This window comes from Chelon labrosus (assembly GCF_963514085.1).
Source record: "Chelon labrosus genome assembly, chromosome: 6".
In the NCBI taxonomy this organism is placed as follows: Eukaryota; Metazoa; Chordata; class Actinopteri; order Mugiliformes; family Mugilidae; genus Chelon; species Chelon labrosus.
In genome coordinates, this window is record NC_140342.1 from 24414599 (window position 1) to 24437111 (window position 22513).

General features: G+C 43.6%; 1 protein-coding gene across 7 annotated transcripts in view; it reads right to left on the reverse strand.

Moving 5' to 3' along the window:
• pard3ab (par-3 family cell polarity regulator alpha, b) overlaps positions 1-22513 on the reverse strand; it is a 266468-nt gene that overhangs the window by 57674 nt on the left and 186281 nt on the right. For all 7 annotated transcript variants that reach the window (XM_084546197.1, XM_084546196.1, XM_084546195.1 and 4 more), the window contains 3 exons: positions 20536-20794; positions 10178-10306; positions 1634-1927 (listed from right to left, as the gene is read on the reverse strand). In XM_084546197.1, the coding sequence (XP_084402323.1) occupies positions 1634-1927; positions 10178-10306; positions 20536-20794 (682 nt within the window). The remainder of the gene's footprint in view (positions 1-1633; positions 1928-10177; positions 10307-20535; positions 20795-22513) is intronic.

Consider the following 22513-nt stretch of genomic DNA (forward strand, 5'->3'; position numbering starts at 1 on the left):
GATCCACAGAAGAGGCCCCTCCCCTCAAAGCCCCCCCCCCCCCCCCCACTAACACCAGACACCACAGGACACCCTCAGAAGGCCCATGTCCATTCTCTGATGAGTCCTAACTGTTTTGGAGGCACAAAGGAGACCTGCACAATATTAGGAAGGTGGTCATAATGTTATGCCTGATCGGTGTATTAACTCAAACAGGATACCAAAGTCTAACTTGCAGATAATAGACAAATAGACCAATATTAGCAGGTTAACTAAATTATGCACAATGAGTTATTTCTCTAAAGGCCAGCTGGACAAAGTGGAAAAAACTGCAAAGACATTTCAGGTTTGTAAATTTTAGGGCTTCAGCTGTATTCTCATTTATCTGCAAAGGTGAACTGTCAGGAGCTCCACCGCAGACTTCGAGGCCCAAACACGGCTGCAGATTTTAACAAGGCGAGAAAGAAAACTGTCTAAAATCGCTCGTAAATTCCAACCGACTAATTAAACACGACTCCGTCTCTGTAACGCCGGGACATTATCTTCTGTTGTGCATCTGCGCGCCTCTCTGTGCGGCACCGCGTCGGGGACGGAACGAAACAGAAAAGAAGAAGAAGTGACAACAGCAGCGCGATGAATTATGAATCAATACGAGCTACAGCAGTACAGCGGTCTTGAAGTAGACGCGGGCTGCCGGGGCCATCTGGGGATGCGTGAAAACCACAGCTAAGACGAAGCCATTCATTCAACTCTGGGTGTACTCGGCTGCGCTCCTGCTACGCTGCAGGCTTCCCTCGGTTGGCTTCAAGTTTCCCAAATCCATGCTAGGGATTACGCATCCTCTCCATTCATCGACTGAGGGAGGACTGGGGGAGTGGCCCTGCGCAGATCTGCAGAGCTGCTAATGCCCAGATACGTGATTTTCACTGTGGTAGACGTTTGGTTTTGCAGAGAGAAAGAGGATCTCGGTGCAAAACAAGGGTGGCTATGTTAAAATGACTGACAGCTGTCAATCAAGAGCACACAGCGTCTGAGCCGCCTGCATCTCTGGAAGAGTTCTCCTCAAAAACCCCAAGGCAAACAAAGGAGATGCAGCAAAACCCGGAAAATACGGTGAAATCAACAAGAGGAGAAAAGACGGGGGGAGAAAGAGAAGTGGAAAGGTCAGGGGAGACAGAAAGAGAGACAGAAATTCAAAGGTTTCCATTCACTCACTGCCTCCCCCGAGTAATCCCCCCCCCCCCCCCGAGAGAGAGCGGCGCGCCGTGTCTAGCAGTCGGCGAGCTGACATTTACCGCCTGCCTTCTGTTGCTGTGATTATTTTCTCCTCCAGGTGCGATAGCCGGCCTTGCCGCCTATGTGCAACAACGCCGCCTCAGAGCTTACGAGAGGTGGGAATGCGGGGCACAACCCGGGCCTGGGCGGACCTTTTACTGGAAAATACCACGTTTGAAATGGACTTTAAAAAAAAAAAATCATGAGTGACAGCCCGTCACCTGGCCTGGAGGGAGCTGGCATCTGGCGACTCGGATGCAATTCGTGAGCGTTGCACAGTAATAAACACAAAGGGAAATAGAAGACATGAAGAAAAGGACACGATAGAAAATAAAAAGTAGACATCAAAAGGCTGCAGAAGCCGAGGTAGAAACATTACCTGTCTGCAGACGGAGGCCGGTCGTTGCGGGCCTTGCCCACTTGCGTGTAGAGGGTATCGGAGAGCTGGTGCTGGTGCTGGTGCTGGTGGTGCGGGTGCATGTGCGGGTGATCGTCCCGGGGGCTGTGGGGCCGGCTGTGCCCGCTGTCCACCGAGCTGTTCAGGGCGTTGACGCCGGAGTACGGGTGCTCCTCCTCGGAGGACCTCTCCGGCGTGCGGCTTATGTCCAGGATCTCGGCGTAGTCCCGCTCCCTGGCCTGACGCTCCCGCAGCTCTCTGGTCTTGGCCTGGATCCTGGTGGTGGAGACGTTCACGTTAATACTGTACAGTTAGTATATATGGTGACAGTGTAGACAGTGCTGGGATTGTATATCTAATCAGAATAGATCACTTATACAGTAGACTCCCAACTATACTGACTGACCAATAGAAGACTGACACAGACAGGGATATAAACCTGATTTGTTTAGATTCAACTTAAGATTTAGAATCATTTTGGAGGTAAATCAGCTTTGGGTCACTACACTGCTGAGTACTTAATCCAGCAGAGAAGCAATGCAGAATGTACACCGACCGGGCATAACATTATGACCACCTTCCTAATATTGTGTAGGTCTCCCTAGTGCATCCAAAAAAGTTGTGACTTATCAGAGAATGGACATGGGCCTTCTGAGGGTGTCCTGTGGCGTCTGGCAACAGGATGTTGTTAGTGGGAGGGGCCTCATCAGGTGGATCATCCCACAGATACTTGATCAGTTTGGGATCTAGTGAATTTGGAGGCCAGGTCAACACCTTGTGCTGTTCTTCATGTTTTTGTTTTAGTTGTTCCTAAAGTGTTTTTGTGTGTGTGTCTGTGTCAGGCTGCATCCTGCTGCCATCAAGGAGCGTCATTGCTATGGGGTGGCGGTGCCTGGTCTGGTCTAGGTGGGTGCTACATGTCCGTTTACTTATATAAGTAAATATGATGGAGGAGCATTAACATGGAAGGTGAGTTGTTGTCCAGCTGGACTGAGTTTGGTACAGTGTTAGAATAAGCTCCGCTGTCCCTCTATAGTTATTGTTATTGTCCCATGATGGAAAGCAGTATGTCCAGTGTCCTCCTGTCCCTCAGTGACTCAAATGTCTCCAACTCTCTGCCAATAACGCGTCCAGCCTTTTCGACTCAGTCGCGCGTCAGTCTTATCCTAATTGTTTTGAAGGAGTCTGGAAAAGCTTTTTGGTCAACTGAATACGAATTTGCGAGAACAACCGTCTCAAACGTGAAAACCTTTGAAAATCTGTTGCTTTAGAGACTTGTTGACGCTACCTTGGCTCTGGAAAACTGTCAATGACATTTTTCCACTATTTTCTGACATTCTTAGACCAAGTGCAGAAAAACAACCAACTGTCTTTGGTGACGTTCCTCCCTCAACACGTCTGCGTCCTTCCCGCTGACCCGTCCGGTGCCTCGTTATGGAAAGAGGCTGCACTTGGAAGGCCAGGCGCTGGATTAGTATGTCTGGCCTTATCTTATCAGCCACTGCTCTTGTGTATACAATCAGTAGCTGCTTCTGCTGCTGCTTTCTCTGATGGAAAACACTGTTTTTCCTCCGGGTTTAAAGATAGATCCCTCAAGGGCCCCCAGCTTCCTCCTGCACTATTAGATAATTGCTGAGTCCACAAATAGTGAGGACGCGGCGTGCTGCTAATTCGCAGGCTTTCATCGGGTTGATGAAATAAGTGTACATTTAGCTAAAAAGATTGTTATCCTCGTCCAGAGTCGGCGGGGGGGGATGTTAAAGTCATCAAGTTCATTAAGAGTCTCCTTTTTTTTTTAAGTTTTAAAGTTTTTCCACCGATTTCGCCTCAACACATTTTCGTACTCTCCTTTTTTTTAAATTTTAGACTTATTGTTTCATTATGCACAGCATGCAAATTTTCTGGGTGAAACATTTCCGATTTTAGCCCGCTGAGTCTCCAGTGAAGTTGCACCCCCCCCCCCCCCCCCGTCTCCGCTGCGGCTGCCCCGTTCGCTTCCCCGCTGCCATTAAAAAGGGGCCTGCAGAAAAGAGAGCGAGTACGATAATTGGTAGTTGTAAAGCTCTGATAATTGGCATGGCTGTAATTACGAGGCTGCGCGATAGGTACCCCCCCCTCCCCCACCCCTCACTCCACCCCCCCAGGCTATGGAAAATGGTGTTGCCAGTTATTCACAGGATAATGGCCTGAAGAGATAGAGGGAATATGTGATTTTAGCGAGTTGCTCTGTGTGTGTGTGAGACGGCAGAGAGATGTCAGAGGTGAGCGTGTGTTGTCGGAGGAAACAAGACGTTAGCTTTACATTAGCAGCACTCTGCTTTTCTTGCCCGAGACGTTACGCGAGGACTGATTATATGTTGTTTGTGGTATTATCTGAGGAGAGCGTAAATAATAGGCCCCACATCTTCTCTCTCTGTTGTAATGGAAAGATAAAAAAGCACAATAAGCAATCATCAGATGCTTTTTTTTTTTTTTTTTTTTTTTTTAAAGTGACAGCTCTCAGATCTCTGAGCTACACAGTGTGTATGCTGAACGACATAAAGGTTTTAGTGGAAACATGAAAACGTGTCGGTCTTTGTTTCTGATGGAGAACATTCAGCCTGAATTTACAAGGAGTCGCGACAGAAACCGCGTATTAAGGTCTTACTGTTTGTGTGGTGTAACTGGATGCACGGCTAGTTTTCTGTATGAAGTGTTTCTTGTTATGTGGACAAAGAACCAGGCATACACCGATCAGCCACAACATTAAAACCACTGATAGGAGAAGTGAATAACATCGACAATTCAATGTTCTGCTGGGAAACTTTTGGACCTGGCATTCATTCATTGGTGTGGATGTTACTTAGACATGTAGTAAATTTCTATTTCTTTTAGATCTGTACATATGCAAATTTTGTTTCTATTTTTTTATTTATTTAACTATTTTAATATATATATTTTTTTACTTTTATTTTCATTTAGTTTTTTTATTTAATTTAATTTAATTTAATTTTATGGTCTGACATCTATTTTTGCTAGTGGTTTTCAAGAGTGTTTTTATTTTATTTTATTTTATTTTTTTATTTTACTTTTATCTTTATTTGTTATTTTTAATTTAATTTAATTTCTATGGTCTTACACCTATTTTTACTAGTGGTTTTCAAGATTGTTTTTATATTTTTATTTTATTTTACTTTATCTTTATTTTTTATTTTTTATTTAATTTTATTTAATTTAGTTTTTATGGTCTTACACCTATTTTTACTTGTGGTTTTCAAGAGTTTTTTTTTTTTAATTTTTGAATGTGCAACTGAGTTACTGTGACCAAGCAATTTCCCTTGTGGATCAACAAAGTCTATCTAAGTCGTGAGTTGCAGGACTTGAATTTGTCATCAGCCTTTTTCTCAAACATCTTCTTATTCTAACCAGCGTGTTTACCTGTCTAACCTCATAAAATCCATTTTCTCCATAAAGCAGAGAGTTGTTTGCATCGAATGTAGACAACGCTGATAGCAACCATCTGAAGTTGTGCAGCTGTACTTAAATGCACATGAACGAGTACATTTATTCAGGACTCTTTATGCACTGGGAACTTGTTCACGAGTGGAAGTCATTGTTCAACTATATGAAAACTACTAAGATAACCAGAAGAGCTTTTTAAAATATCCTACTTATCTGATCTAAATCCTCCAGGGAGTGAAGGTTGGAGTGGACTGTTCCTTTTAGACAAGGTCTCTATCTGTGTCAACATGAAAAAGTTGCTAAAAATGGTTCAAAAACACAAATACGCTGATTGAAATGGAACAGGAAAACCACACTTGGCCTCATCACTGACCCCTCTCTCCCGAAATACTTACACAAGGAAAAACCCTGTTTTCCTTCTAACGGATAACCTCGATGAGCGATGAAAACACTCTCAGTGCGAAGGGTAAATGATTAAGAAAAGCCACGAGACGTAGGAAGAGAGTCAGAGGTCGCACAATACGAGCGCACCGCAGATAAAAAAAAAAAAAAGGAGTACAGAATTGGCAGGATGGGACATAACGGCAGAAGAAACGTATTTGACGAGTGACCTTTCCACCACATCAAGCCAGAACAATGGTCCATTATGTGCCATTGTGCTCGGTGTGTAATAAAACGTCCTCTTAGCGACACAACTGACAGAGCACGGTGAAAGGCAGGAAGTACGCGAAGGCAGAGGGTCCGGGGGGATAAGATGGCTGCTAAAAGTCCTTCTGGATTGATAACACGGGCCTCTGGAAATGTCTCATGCCACTTTTGAAGCACTTGCTGTGTTCCTTAAAGGGGAATCGTGCAAGATGTTAATAATACATGAAGGCACTTCCGTCCCGTAGCGAAGGAATTACTGGGACGTTTCCAGAAAGCCTCGTCCATCTATGCAACTTCAGTGATAGGGGGAAAAAACTAAAATGCATTGTACTCTGAACACTTAAGCTGATGCTGTTAATCTTGAACCAGGGTAGCAGTACTGAGCAAGTGTCCGGGTCAAGGAAAGTTCACTGAGATGAATGACTTCACATGCAGCACAACGCCTGTTGTACAGATTGAACTTGTAACCTTTGGACGTATGACTGCTAGGACGGTTCCTCCCGTCAATGAACAATTATGTCCATGTGTGCGTATTTATCTGCTCTGCACGTTACTATATATATCTATCATCCTCCACGCATAACAGCAGCGAACTATCCCGTACTGTCTGTCTTCATCCGTCTGCCAGGCTTAAGGTTTGATTCCGCCGAGACCTGAGACTTGAACCTGCGCGGAAATCCATCCATCTAGTCAGTCCCAGCTGGATTAACCGTGGCCTCTGGCAGCGGTCAATCAATATGCTCTGAAGCGAAGTGCCAAACCTGCCGGCTCAACATTCAGAGAGCAGCTCGGTGAAAACAGCAAACTGGATCGTCGTCGGACGCCAAAGCAGCCACGGCCTTCCACGTGCTCAGAGGGATCAGTATATCTCAGCTGATGGTTTTTTTTTGGGGGGGGGGGGGGGGGGGGGGGGGGGGGGGGGCACTTGGTTGGAGTAAGTCAAAGACCCAACGTGGAACAAAATAATTCATGCATGGACTTAAAGGGGAACTACTGTTTTTTACAACCTGGACCTTATTTCTAGCATAAAATACAATCGTTTACTCACCCATATAACTTTTGTGTCATTTGCACTTGTTTAGGACATATTTAGAGCCGCGTGTATCCATATAGTGAGAGTGACTGGGGCACCGAAACCCAGCCTCTAAATAACGCATTATCTGCCGCGAAACTCGTTCATTTCACCAATATTTTGTTATGACGCGCTAGTGCTATTCCCTGTTGAGTCCGGAGTTACCTGTTATCATCATCTGGGGTAAAAAAAAATGCTATTTTTTTGCAACATGGCTGAATATTTTTCCGATTCTGAGGTTGTGGACGAACCATAGCAGTAGGAAATTACAAGTAAACAAGCCGACTGTGGCGGGTGCGCGCGCCGCTCAGAGATGACATCATCCAGGTCAGGAGACAACAGGTAACTCCGGACTCAGGGAATAGCACTAGCGTATCATAACAAAATATTGGCGAAATGAATGAGTTTCGCGGCAGATAATGCATTATTTAGAGGCTGCGTTTCGGTGCCCCATTCACTCCCATTATATGGATATACGCTGATCTAATTATTTCCTAAACGAGTGCAAATGACACAAAAGTTATATGGGTGAGGAAACGACCGTATTTTATGCTAGAAATAAGGTCCAGGTTGTAAAAAACAGTAGTTCCCTTTTAAGAGCTGCTGTCACAAAATCTTAAGATTGAGCCTGCAAAGAGCCAAACCTCCATTTGGCTCTTTATGTTCCTTAAATAAAATATGCAAGATTTTCCAGCCCTTAGAACTTTACAAGTCAAAACCTACAAACGAGTAAACCGAACCTACTACTCATGTCCTTGATAAATCTGAAGAAACTGGTGTAAAATAATACTTCCTCTACATCAATTACTATCGAACTTTTTTGAAGTTCTCCGGCCGCAAGTTTTTCAACAACACTGAATTCACTCAACGACTGGTTTCCACCTCTACGTCTCTGCCCCCCGTAGAGCAAACATGCTCAGAAAGAAATGGATTTACTCCAACCAGAGAGAAGCAACCACATCAAGCATGTACACGGTTATTGGGAACTGACGTCTTCCCCACTGAATGGATTATCGAAAGGTTTGAGTTGGCTGCGTGAGCCAAAACTAAATCTAAATGAGAGCTTCTGTGTTGTCTCCCATCCGTTGCCTCATCAGCCTTTCCTTCTTTGCGCTCATTAAATTAATTCAAGTTTAATTGCTAAAGCTTATCGGCTACAGAAAACATCCCGGTTAAGTCTCCTAACGCTGCCTCCTGGTTTGATGAACACAACTAGTTTGTGTTCTTTCCTTTTCCCAACATGAGTTTTATTCACTTTGTGGCCAAAAGTATGTGGACACATGACCGCATCTGTGACCAAAACGAGTTAAGGAGCCGTTTAAGTGCAGGTTTAAAAAGATGTAATTGAGGTCAGTGCAGGATTGTCAGTTTCTTTTACTGCGTGGGCATGTCGTCTCGCTGGAACAGGAAAGAGTAGTTTCTCCGACTGCTGAAACAAAGTTGGGAGCATGCTCCTCCCTGAGGGGTAATTGCTGCAGCATTAAGAAATTTTCTCACTGGAAATAAGGAAACACCCAAACTAGGAAAACTTTGCAAGATTGCAAACGTATGCAGAGCTGGAGATATTTCACGATTTTATCTCATAACAGAACTCAAGAACCTGAGAATGAAGGAATTCCCAAATTCAATGAAGTGGGATTTCTTATTTTGTGGCTTTTTAAATAAACGGTGCACTAGCATAGCGCTAGGAATCCCATGCTGGTGTTTTAATAAATCAACAGTCTGTTTATTTGAATAATGAGTAGCTACAATTCCTGAGTCTCTTACTGTAGTCGGGTGATTTCCCAAAAAGAAACAGCCCCGAGAGGCAAGTCTCCTTCTCCCTGCATCGTTCTCTCTGTCTTCAACAAACTAAATGTCAGACGGGCACCGTGCCAGGTTTATGGGGGGGGCGCAGTCATAAATGCCAAGGCCATTATAGCCCTGCCAGCTAATTAATTCCCATGCTCTTGGTGTAGGGCAGGAGTCATTACTCCCCACATTTGCTCGTTATGAAAATTTGGTTTGTATTTTTACTTAACGCCCGCAGAGCAGATAGTCTTAATAATACGATAATGGCCGAGTCTTTATTTTTAATTGGCGTAAGGTTAATGCAAATGCCACGTCAGATGATTTGGTTGTTGCGTTGGATGGCGTTAAAGGTTCAGTGCTTCGGTGTGTTAATCCGATCCGTGTCTTCTCTGTTATTTCTTGTCGCCAGAATTCAGTCGTGCTTTTATCACGAGTGATTCCCTCACAGCGCCGACGGTTGAAAACTATTCATGACGGCTAATTAATTCACACATACAGGCGCATGGGTTTAAAGTAGATTAAATACATTCTCCTGTTTGTCTCACTTTTCTGTCTTAAAGGCTCCATCGAAAGCCCAGCAGAGCACTATTTGGTATTTATGTACTTCCAGTAACCACCTCAGCCCTCCCACCCCCAGAAGTACCCAGTCTGCTCTGATTGGTCAGCTTTATTGGCCTGAGGAGGCACCACCCATACATGTTGAGCTGAGAGCTGAAACTTTTCATACTAGTGTCATCTAAGAGAAAAGTTAGCATACGCCCCTGAGTGCAGGATGAGTCATAAACCTTTTAAATGGTTTATCAGGAAACGACAAACTCTAAAACACCTTTAATACTACCTGCTAAATGGATTTAGATAAGGTTTTCAAAGCTTTTATTTTCTCTGCTAAAAGGAAGGTAGCGTATACTGATCAGGCATAACATTGTGTAGGTCTCCCTTGTGCCTCCAAAACAGTTGTGACTCATCAGAGAATGGACATGGGCCTTCTGGAGGCAACACAATCATGTTAGTGGGGGGCCTTTGAGGGGAGGGGCCTCCTCTGTGGATCATTCCACAGATACTTGATCAGTTTGGGATCTAGTGAATTTGGAGGCCAGGTCAACACCTTGTGCTGTTCTTCATGTTTTTTTTGTGTTTTTGTGTGTGTGCCTGTGTCAGGCTGCATCCTGCTGGGGATGGCTGCTGCCATCAAGGAGTGTCATTGCTATGGGGTGGGGGTGCCTGGTCTGGTCTAGGTGGATGCTACATGTCTAAGTAACATCCACACCAATGAATGCCAGGTCCTAAAGTTTCCCAGCAGAACACTGAAATGTCACAAGATGGTCAATGTTATTTACTTCTCCTGGTCATAATGTTGTGGCAGATCAGTGTATATCTTACCTATTAACTGACTTCAGTGTTGTTAATAAAGTCGGGAGGGGGGGATCAATTATTCCTCTCATTGGGTTCACTCTTAGTTTTATATAACCTGGAAAAGCAACTTCACAAATTGCTCCAGAGACACCTTTACCACTGCAGCGCTGGGCACAAAATAAAACTTAATAACATTTTGCAGGCGCTGAACCGTGCCTCACCTCTCCTGCTCCATCCGCATCCTCATCGTCTCCTCCTCCGACACCTGCGTCTCCTCCGGCCTCCACTTGCTGGATCCTTTACGATCCATCTTCTCCCCTAGCCGCTCGTCCTTACGGTGCTTCCCAAACCTGGAAAAAGAACACAGGCACGCTTAATAATAAGGTCATAAATATTGTTTTAGTAGCTACGGGAACCCTCCAGAATAAACTAAATGACACTGCTCTGACAGGAAATGCCACAAAATACACCCGACTGGTTAAAAGTTGAACAAGCTCTCGAGTGAAGCGTTTGAAAAGTACTTCTCACAAGTTCAAACCCAATTCAGTTCAGTTTAAAGTTGGGGAGTAGGCGCAGATGAAGCCCATCGCGGTAATTATATTCATGGGGAGGGAGTGACGCTTAACAAAACAGGAGCCGTTGCAGAGATATTTCAGCTTGATTGACTCCGTATAAAGCTGCAGCCGTTTCGAAGAAATGGCTTTGGCACCGCCGCTCGCTTCCACAATGAACCTCGGTGATTATTCACGGGGAAATTGGTCCGCGGAGAATATCTACGAAAGAGACAACGGCGAGAGAAACCAAAGAGGTGTGCGCGCTAATGAAAGAGGTGGAGGACGGTGAACGGGAGAGGGGGGGAAAAAAAATAATGAACAGAAAAAACTCCATGAATGAAACCAAACTAACGGCGAGCGACGCAAAGACAAAAAGAAAGTCACAGGATCAAAAGAGGACCGGAGAAGTGGAAACTCCACAGTTGAAGTGTGTTTAAGGATTAAAGAGAAAGAGCGTAAATTGCAAGACTGAGTTGGAAAGAGAAAGAGGACGCCGAGATACGAGCTGTGCAAGTGTGCACGTTTGCATGGAAATCAATAGAGAAGAGAGAGAGGGAGCTGCAAACAATAGAGAGCATCAATGAAACATGCGAAGACGGAACAAAACAAGCGAGTGAATCTGCAGATAGAACACGTTGGTGAGAGTGTGTGGGAGGGTGTGAAACACTGAGACACTAAATAGAAAGAAGAAGAAGAAGAAGACAGCCCAGGCGGCGAGCGGAGAAAAAAAAAGGTGAGAAGGAAAATAAAATGAATGAATGGAGGCATGAGAGATAAACACACAAAAGAAGAGGAAATTCAAAAGAAGTGTTAAACTCTGTGAGCGCAAAATACACAAAAACGAAAGTGAATGGAGAATCCAAGAAACCCTTCCTGGTTTTTAGAACAAAGCAAAAATCAACAGTCTGATATTATGGGAGTTCAGTTAAACGGTGAATAATTCAGATTCACGTATCGGCTCCTGGTGGAGACGTGGACGACAGCCCAGAACACAACGGAAACTGAGCTCAAGCTGCTTTGGCATCGGGCGTACAAATTCCAAAAAACAGCGTACGCACATCGAGTGACGCCGCCACAGAGGTTTCAGCATCTGGTCTTTTTGTCGTCCGCCGCATGTGGTTTTCACAAAAATATGCACGCAAGGCTTCAGATGGCTGCTGATAAATTAGAGTTTCCATCCTCACGTGTGCTGGAGATAGTTCAAACTGGGTAAATAACATTGTTTGTATATCAGGATGGGAAAAAGCCTTCATCCCCCAGAGGCTTCCTGAGTCGATGGTTTGGCAGTACTTGAGGAAAGATGGTCAAAAACACCCACCTGTCACTCCTAACTGAAGACTCTGTTTCCCTTAAAATCAATATGCAGCTTAATAACTCTCCTCTACCGTACAGTTTTTCATGCACCTGTCTTCTGTGGTTATTTATTATTATTTATTATCCATTATTATCTCTGTAATAACCTCCTACGCCTCCTAGAAGACAGGTGAGGAGCCCAGTGGGTCATTGCAGCGGTTCATCAAGTCTGTGGAAATACTAAAGATGAAGCCCATACGACTGTGACATGTCGGTCCTGAAATATAACAAAAGTACTACTGCAATGCATCTGAAAAGGCTAACGCTAATGCTAGCAGACGAACGGTCCAAATCCTCTCAGCGGTAGTCAATTAATAACTTCACCAACAACAAGGTAACAGAGAGAATGAGGCTGCACATCAACAATTTGTTGGTGAATTTCATTGTCTAATGTTATTAGACCTTTAGCTGCCGTACAGAGAAAAGGATTCGGAGCTATACCGCTTCTTTTTTTTTTTTTTAACCCGGCTACATGATCTTACAACACGCTGTGAAGTACTATTAAATGCTATCGACGGTGCCGATTTATAGGGTAAACATATCTGCAGCGCACAGGATTGATAAGCTGTGTTTGTGTTTTGTTCTGTTGTGCCCTTTTTGTTGCTATGGTTGTAGAGCGTGTTTTTTGTCCTTGATGTCAGTGAACGCACCACGCGAGAGACGGAAATTATGGTAGAGCCGAGAGTCAAGCTTCAATAATCTTGCAGAAAAGCCTCCATAGCTTCCTTTGTGTGAGATGCTACAATATGTATTCAGGTCAAGAATATAGATTTCATTGTTGCTAAGCATTACTTTCTACTGTGTTTTTATGTGAGACGTTATCAACTAGTCAACGTCGACTCAACTTTCACCACATGTTAGTCGTCTTTAAAAAATCTGAAGTTGTTCAACCCCTACTTTATATATGTATACACACGTATACTCCGCCAGTCTGCGGCACAGTTGTGGGCAGTTTTTCTTCGGACATGCCGCCCACGCTAGGAGGACATTTTTGGTCCATATCAACCAGCCCTACTTTTGGGCACTTTCAGTATGGCTAGCAATTGTTCTCAGTGACTCTCCTATTAATAACCTGTGTGGGTTGCAACGCTTTCCATCACATGTAACCTGCTTTTTTTTCAATTGCTAAGACAGCTAACAATCAAGACATTGCCTATACAATGCGTCTTAAAAAGTGTCTCGTTTTTTATATTATATGTGTAAATTAGCTTTTAGAGATCAAGACTGGTTTGTGTACCAGGCTGTAAACATGTTTATTTCTGCTGTAAAGTTGGACATCTTTGGGGATTGACACTTGGCTTTGTGGAGCCAAGTGGTGATTTGAGGTACTGCAGGTGGCTTTCCAACTGATAAATCCTTGTGAAGTTTATACGGTGGCTGACAATGACAAACTGCATTAAAAGAAGAGTCCTTGAAGAAATAATCCATGCATTCATGAAGACTCTGCTTTAATTTTGTTGTCCTCCGCCTCTTTCAAGATGACGCAACAAAGTCTACATCATGCGGTGTCAATGGTGCAGCGTGGCTCCCTGGTGTCCATAAAACTGGACGGGACCAAGCTCCTTCCATTAGTCTTTGAATGTCACAATAATTAGCATCTCGCTAATGACAACAGGTATCGATTCCCTGAGTGTTAAAGACAAACTGAGGAAAACCGAGAGATAAGAATGAGGAGGAGAAACCTCAGCAGCAGGAGGAGGAGGAGGAGGAGGAGAGGGGAAGGACTCAGGTCCATTACCTGATTAATTTAACTGCAGTCGTCACAAACGCTCAGAGTGACAGGCCGCCATTAATGCTAAGAGCAGGAGTGATCTATCACGACGAGGGGCGCTTGACACTTTCTCTCCCCACACCACTAACTTTCATTAACAGCCCCTTAAAAAAACAGCCTTGTCATACGCACACAAACACGCGGCAAGATTTATGACTCGGCCGGAAAACTCTGAAGAGGAGGCGGCGTATTAACCGTGACACCGGGGGCATTTAATAATGTTTTATTCCAGGCACAGTTAGGCCCGAATCCGTCGATAAAGAGGCTTCTTTGACGGGTTTCTGCGGTTTGAAAGGATCGCTTCAAAATGTCAGGGATTCGGCCGATTCTATTCAGCAGACCACCCGCGTGTCACTAGCTAATCCTTTTAATAGCACGGAAAGGGAAAACCAGGCTGCGGCGGAGCTGTGGGCAGTTTTTTTGGACGTGCACCACAATCAGGTCAGCGTGAGAACAACTTGGACAGCCAAGCAAAGAAATGAGGAGCTGTTTTCGGTTGAGACGGAGGAACACCACCTACATGCTGGTTAGAAGGAAAATATATTAATATGTCAGAGCGATTCAAGCAAAAGAGAAGGAGCTTAACTTGGAACTTAAGTTCCAAGTGACGGGATAACCAGACTCTATTAAATGCTGCCCACTGGAATCAAGTTTCACTTGTTGGGAAACATAGCAGGATACAGCTGAAATGAATTTCAACGAGTCTGTACTTTATTAACGTGAACACAACATGCTAAACATGAGATTTCTCTGAAAAAGGTGATTTTTCTACCACATTTAACCACAGCTTTGTAGCTGCAGTTGCAGAGCTGTGGACCACGGAGTACTGGTGGGCCATTTTTTCGGGTAAAAAAGAGTTTTTAAGATATATCGATATATTTTCATACTAGATATCGGATGAACGTCCATCCACTGACAGGAGAAGTGAATAACATCGACCATCTTGTGACAATTCAATGTTCTACCGGGAAACCTTTGAACCTGGCATTCATTGGTGTGGATGTGTCTTAGACATGTAGCACCCACCTAGACCAGACCAGACACCCCCACCCCATAGCAATGAGACTCCTTGATGGCAGCAGTCATCCCCAGCGGGAAACGCTTTAGGAACAACTCAACAGCACAAGGTGTTGACCTGGCCTCCAAATTCACTAGATCCCAAACTGATCAAGTATCTGTGGCATGATCCACAGAGCCCCCTCCCCTCAAAGGCCCCCCACTAACAACATCGTGTTGCCAGACACCACAAGACACCCTCAGAAGGCCCATGTCCATCCTCTGATGAGTCACAACTGTTTTGGAGGCACAAGGGAGACCTACACAATATTAGGAAGGTGGTCATAATGTTATGCCTGATCGGTGTATATCGCCCTTCAACTATATCCCATAACCTGAATGTATCATTCTAATCTATCTTTTGTTTAAAGAGCGTAACCTCAGTGACTTCGTATAGGGCACTGAGCTACCATCAACACCTGTGTTCATAGCTGCTGCTGCTGCTCCGCTAACATGCAGCTCCTCCTGTGTAGACACGCCATAAAGATGCTCGCCATGTCTTCATTTACAGGCACCACATGCATTACAGTCCAAACAGCAGATAAGGACGACGACGGCGAGCATTTTCTCTCGCAGACCTCAGGAGAGCGGAGAATGATGCGTCCCGTCATCCGTATCAAATCTGTCCTCGAGGATTTTCAATCTGAGAAAAGCCATCAGGGTAGACAGAAACAATCAGTCCTTCCTTCGCGTCACAGCGGTATTAGCATTTTTATTTTTTATTTATTTTTTTTTTTTTTCCCCAAGCCCAGGCTTGTTCACTTGTTCATATCGGACACACACCCACTCTAAAACCACTGCAAAATTAGTGCAGCTCTCAAAATTCTGGGCAGCGACCACCTTCGCCGACGCCAAGCTAACAGACCGAGTGCTGCTTCTGAGTCCAACTGATGATCAGACAGAGAGAGAGAGAGAGAGAAAGAGAGAGAGAGAGAGAGAGAGAGAGAGAGAGAGAGAGAGAGAGAGAGAGAGAGGGATGGCTACAAAGTTGGCCGGCTGCTCCATTGGCAGGAGTTGATGGTAATGATGCTTTGATTGGGACTGAGTGTGAGGCCTTCGAGACATGAGTGGGTCAGGCAGTGGCAACTCTGTTGATCACACACAGACACACACACACACACACACACACACACACACACACACACACTGACTTTCACAGGCCTCCCACTCCTGATCCACCCCTCCTACACGCCAACCACACATCAAAGTTAAAGCTCCCCGACACTCCTGCTCCAAAAAAAATAAATAAAAAAACCCTTCACTCAAACACACGACACTCATCGGGAGCTCTTGACAGCCCCGAGAGCCTCTCCTGGGATCTAACTTGCTCTCATCACATTTGGTCGTACGACAGGGCCGCACTTTTCGTACACTTTAAAAAAAAAAAAAAAAAGCAGTGACATCGTTCTCGCCCGCTGCGGTTTGGGACATGCATTTGAATGCCGTTTCATCCCGACGTGTTGACACTGACGCGAGCGAAACATGCAAATTCTGAACCCCCTTTTTTTTTTCTCCCTCATCCTTTTAGCAACATATTTGCTGCTAAGTGCTCACCGCTGCGGTGTTTGCTAAACTGCAGCTCCCACGTATCACCTGTCAGTCCCACAATGTGGGTGTTACTTGGATGTTTTTCTTCTTTGGATGTTTTGAGCGTCTGATCGCGGCGGCGCCTTCTGGGTTTTGCTACATTAGCGCAATGTGACAGCACCAACAAGATTATACTTTTTATTTTTTTAAAAAAGGATAAATACACACACTTCTTCACATGTTCGGATGTGTTAAATATTCCTACGAGGTGTCTACCTGGTATATTATTTTAATTAAGCACCAAGCAGTGATATAAATAAGAATATCTTTGATATAATACACTAAAGATGATACAACCATGATATTAAAGAAGAAAAAATCCAGGGCTTCGATGTTAATAATAGGCAGTTTAGACTTCTGTGTTAAAGGGGAACTACTGTTTTTTTTTTTTTTACAACCTGGACCTTATTTCTGGCATAAAATACTATTGTTTACTCACCCATATAACTTTGGTGTAATTTTTAGTCATTCGGAAGATATTTAGCTGCAGCGGAGTGCCGCATATATCCATATAGTGGGAGTGACTGGGGCACTGAAACGCAGCCTCTAAATAACGCTTTATCTGTCACGAAACTCGAATGGGGAATAGCACTAGCGTATCATAACAAAATATTGGTGAAATGAACGAGTTTCGAGGCAGATAATGTGTTATTTAGAGGCTGCGTTTCGGTGCCCCAGTCACTCCCACTATATGGATATACGCGGCGCTCTGCTGGAGCTAAATATCTTCCGAAGGACTAAAAATGACACCAAAGTTATGCAGGTGAGTAAACAATCATATTATATGCCAGAAATAAGGTCCAGGTTGTAAAAAAAAAAGGTTTATCTTTGATATAATACACAAAAGATGCTACAACCTTGATATTAAAGAATATAAAGAAAAAATCCAGGGCTTAGATGATAATAATAGGAGGTTTAGTCTTCTGTGTTAAGTTGGCACGAAGGCTACGCATTGAACCAGACCGCAAGAGCTGCGATTGGTCAGTAGGCTACATACGTAAGTTATGGCATCTAGGTCCCACAGTACTTTAAAAGAGACTTAAGTCGTGATAACCTTCATGGATTTCAATAAATCCAATAAATCTGTGCACTCAAAATAAGTTTTAAGGGAACTTCTGCTTATCATTAAAATGTTTTTCAACCAATATGAAAAGATTCACTGATTTCAGGTCACATCCGAATCCAAATGTGACAGCCCTTTCAAGAGCCGCCTATCCAGTTCGTCGTATCACCGACACCGAAGCATCAGTCTCGTAGATTCGTCCTTTAAATCCAGATGGACTGAACGTGTCTCTCAACGTCATTACTCCTGGAGCACACAGCTGTCTCTGCCAGTAAACACTGGGCGCCAATCAAAACAGGCAGTCAGGCGGAGTTTTAATGGAGCACAGCTGATGAGGCCAACATTGAGCCAATCAGAGCGGAGTAACAGAGATGTTTTGACAACGCACACCAATCATTATCATATGGGAGGACAAGAGGGAAACCGATCCCAAGTCTGTGTGTGTGTAAGTGAGGACAGAAGTGTGGATTTGTCAGTGGCCAAATTACAGGATTGGTTTCTCTGAATTAAGTCGGTAGTCTTTCCAAAAACAGGCCTACGGAGACAGGCCTACCAATCAGTTTTTGGTTTAATGCCCTGTAGTTAATTTAAAAACAAAAGACAGTGTTTCCCACTGTTTATACAAGATATAAAAAGTCTGCACATACAATAAGAATAAGAATCGCGCGTTTTTTTATCAGTCCATCTTTAAATTACGGTAATTACGCGAATATTGGACTTAGCGACAAATAGCAGCAGCCTGTGCCGTTCATCTACAGGAATGCTAAACAAAGGGCTGTTGAGACGGGGCATTCTATGGACTAATGTACGTAAGATTAAATAAAGTATCAGCAACTTAAACAAGTTTATAGTAAACAGCTGACTTTCAATTTTACTTTGCTAGCTAGCTCTTATAAAGTTTAGCTAGGTCATTTCCTACGGGTTTTGACCAATTCTCTCTAAAAGCCATTTTAAACCTTATTGATCTAAAAATCATCGGGTTTTAAATGGTGGCTGTAACGTAAATGTTTAATAGTGGACACATGAGGCAAACCTGAGAACTTGGTTTCTTATGCTAAATTCAACGTGCCGATAGCGAGCTTGGCGCATTGGGTGAACCCAGATGGAGACGTCGTTGACGGTATTATCTATTCAAGTAGAGAGCACTGACAACAAGAAGAGATAGCTCCGTCCATACACTAGCAATATATTTATGTTCGGCTTCTTCACGTCGGAAACATTTGGGGTGGGAAGTATACAAGACACCTCGGCAACCACAGCCTGGAACGTCAATTAGCAATCAACTGTCGGCTACAAACTGTCGGGCAATGAGCAAACTGCTATCAATGTGGACGAGGCTTTAACAGTTGCACCTAAATCATGCTCATAGCTGCACATCGTTGTCCACACAGGACACTGATTGTTCCACAGCTCCAATCAACCACAAATGCGAAACCTGGCAAGGTGGATTGCCGTGCATATCTCGCGATCTCATGAATCATTCAAGAACCCAGCTGCTTCTCAAAGTAACCTTTCCACAATGCCGCGTATGATTAATATGCAGTACACTGATCCAAGTACGTTTTGACATCTCGCAGTTGAAATCCACCTCAAAAGGACTTGGATTGATTTCCCTTTCCCTAACAGTGTGTTGAGGCTTCAATCGTTTTCTGTCATCAACTTTCTGTGTCCAATAACATGATGACTTTCTTTCACTTCCTGCTGCACGCAACCTCGCCTCCTCTTTATCCACATTTTCTTTCTTTCTTTCCGTTTTTGTGGAGCTCATTGCTTTCCTCTCTCAGACAACGCTCATTGTTTCCCTTCAGTGTCACTGCCAAATACATTACCGGAGAGACCTAATAAAGGCTTCCCGGCCAGTTCGATTGTGATGTACATCTTGTTGGACGAAGGGGAGGGAATGTAACGTACGAACTGCACGCTCACGAGGAAAAGTAGTGAGTGTAAAGCGTCTGCGACTGTAGCTCGGAGCGATTGTGAGAGGTGAAATATCAAAAGCTGCAGAGAAAGAATTAATAAGAGGGAGATAAACCAAAAAGGTCAAGCTGTGTGGAAGTCTAATTGGGGTTTCCTCGGAGTATTTAACAGTGTTATGGTTGCACGGCTCAGGCCTTTCGATTCGCTCCACTCACAGAACAGCTCATGGTAAAATGTTTTATCCGCTTTTTAAAAGTGCCGTCGTCCAGGTCCCGATCAATTAAGCTAGTAAAACAGAACTCACTCAATAAGGCTGGATCAGCTGTTTGCTGGAGATATTGATCACTGTGGGTTAGACACAGACAGTGGTACTGAACCCTGGAAAGCAAGAGTTTTCAGTGACTCAAAGAGACATGCTTTGAGTTCTACTGCTTGCTGCATCCTTCTTACATAGACGGCCTAACCTACATACGTAGCCTACACCTTTGCGAGCCATTTATACTTGTGCGCTCGTCAGTCTGGCTCGCTCTGTAATAACGCCAATGACGACTGAAACTTTCACTGAAATTCCGCAAAGGACGAGTCGTACAAATGTCTGAATATCCGAACCTCCTCAGTTAACCTTTCCTCCATGTGTTTCATCTTTATTGATCCAAAACAATGAATTCGAGAAACTCTTGTAGTCTGCGATGCCGCAATGCATAGTTGCATTTCTGCGTAGCGTCTTGGACTGTCGGCGCAGCTACCGCGTTAAATTGATGTGAGGGTATAAACCACAGGTGTCAAACATACGGCCCGCGGGCCAAAAGCGGCTCTCCAGAGGGTGTAATCTGGCCCGCAGCATGAATTTTCAAAAATTGCGTAGAAGACTGCAATTTTTCCCGAATTTGTCCACTGTTTTAGAAAGAAAAGTGGACAGAACACAACACTGAGACCCAGGACTAAACAGCAGACGGAAACGTGCCCAAATAGCACTTATTTTTCTTAAGAAATTTCAAATTTAGTTTTTCTTTGCACTAAAACAAATGGAAAAAATCTGGAGTTGTCGTTACCTATAGGTTATTATGCTGTTCTGTTGTCTTACTGGTCCAGCCCGCTTGATATCACATTGGGCTGTATGTGGCCCCCGAACTAAAATGGGTTTGACGCCACTGGTATAAACCGTGCGTTGGGGTCTGGTGGGGAGCTGTGTACATATGCTAAGTCGTCTCGCTTGCAGCTCTGTCTGATACGGTGAAGGTGAAGGTGAAGCTGAATGTAAATTTTAAACAGCCCTACCTGAACATGTCTCCGAGTCCCTTCAGCATGCCCTTCTTGGCTTTTCCCTTGTCTTTCTCCTTCCCTCCCTCCTGCTGCTGCTGCTGCTTCTTCTTCTCCTTCTCCTTCCCTCCCTTGTCTTTCTCCTTCTTCTTCTCCTCTTTGGTGCGGTTCGTGCCGTTGACCAGAGGCTTCTCCGTGCCGGACAGCGGGGTCTGGTCCGCCACCGTGGACACGGAGTCCCTCCCCGACCGCGAGCTCTCCTCCGTGTCCTCCTCCACTGGACAAAGATTAAAAAAATATATATAAAAGAGAAAGGAATATGGGCAAGAAAGGAGAACAACAGGGTTTTTTTTTTTGTGAAAATCAATAAAACCTAATAAAGAAAAATCTATTAGACCCATAAATGTGTAATTATGTCTCCTGAGCACCAGGGGCCTCATCCAATTTAACTACATATTACAACTGACTGACGAGCTCCGTTCTACAATGAGATAGGAACCATTAGAGACCTATTAGACGCCGACTTATAAACTGATGAACACTAGAACACATTAACTATCATTTTATGGCATTAACGTGTGTCACAAAATCATATAAAAGAGGCATAATTTTGTCATAGTTATCGAGAAACCGATGGGCCGTTTAAACGCTGAACGATTCTTTCTAGAGCCCACCTGTGGCTGAAAAGTCCACCGAGAAATGGCAGAATTAAGAAACAGCACACGTTTTCTGTAATCACATGTACGCTAGTATCCAGCTAATAATATGAATAAAAACATTTTATCTCATTTAGAGCAGACTGGTCCGATCAGAAGGAGTTTTTAAATCAGATTCAGAGGGAGGGTGTAAACCTTTGACTTTCTGTTCAAAAGGAAAATATAAGCCCCTAATATCCATGTAAACACTTGATCTGATTGTGTTTCTGTTTCTGTCCGCTCCACGTGGGGTATTGTTTCTTGTTTTAGTTGCCAAGGAGGCTCACAATACCTGCATAAAATCTGCCCAGCAGCTGCTAGAGGAAAGTTTTATTAAGTCACTGAGATACAGGCCAAAAACGACCTGTCAGCTCTGCTTGGGTCTTTTAAACGCACTCACATAACAGAACATTAATTTGGATGTGCAGCTTCCGCTTAAAGCGAAAATAACCGACAGTCGGGACACAAACTGTACAAGAACTACACAGGTGTCCAGCTGGAGCATGTCCACTGAATAGATTCAAGTCACTGACTAACCTTACACGGGCAAAATAGTATTCTGCTAGTAACTGGATAAATTGTCCCAAGTCATCATCTCCTAATAACCATGTAAACTCTTGATCTTCTGGTTTCTCTCTGGCTGGAATAAATCCATCCTCTCTGAGCACGTTGGCTCCACGTACGGTAAAAACATCAGGTGATGAGTTTCCCGGACAAGGTTTTGAAAGATTGAAGGAAGCCAAAATGGAAAATCCATGTGGCCTGTAACATTTAAACATGTGGAAACATCTTGGTAATTGTCAATAAAGTTGGGGAATGAAATATTTCTGGACAGATTTGATGTTTTACAGCAACAGAACCACTTTGTCAATGGAGATCTGCTGCGATTGGTGTTTTGGACTGGCTAACACGATGGATTGTTTAATTCAGCATCCACATAAACACCAGGTAGAAGTGATTACTGTCCATGTAAAAATAGTAGTACAGATAGTAATTAATACTGCACTCATTATGCCTTGTTTTAATTGGCTTTTCATTTTGTGCTTACTTATAGTTGTACATTTGTTGCTTATACTATTTTATTTTATTTATTTCATTATTATTTTATTTATTTTTATATTATTATTTTATTTATTTTTATATTATTTTATTTTATTTATTTCATTATTATTTCATTATTATTTTATTTATTTTTATATTATTATTTTATTTTATTATTACATTTTTTTTTAACTATCTTACATCTATTTTTCCTTGTACTGGTAGCTTTCAACAGTGTTTTTTAACTGAGCTACTGCAAC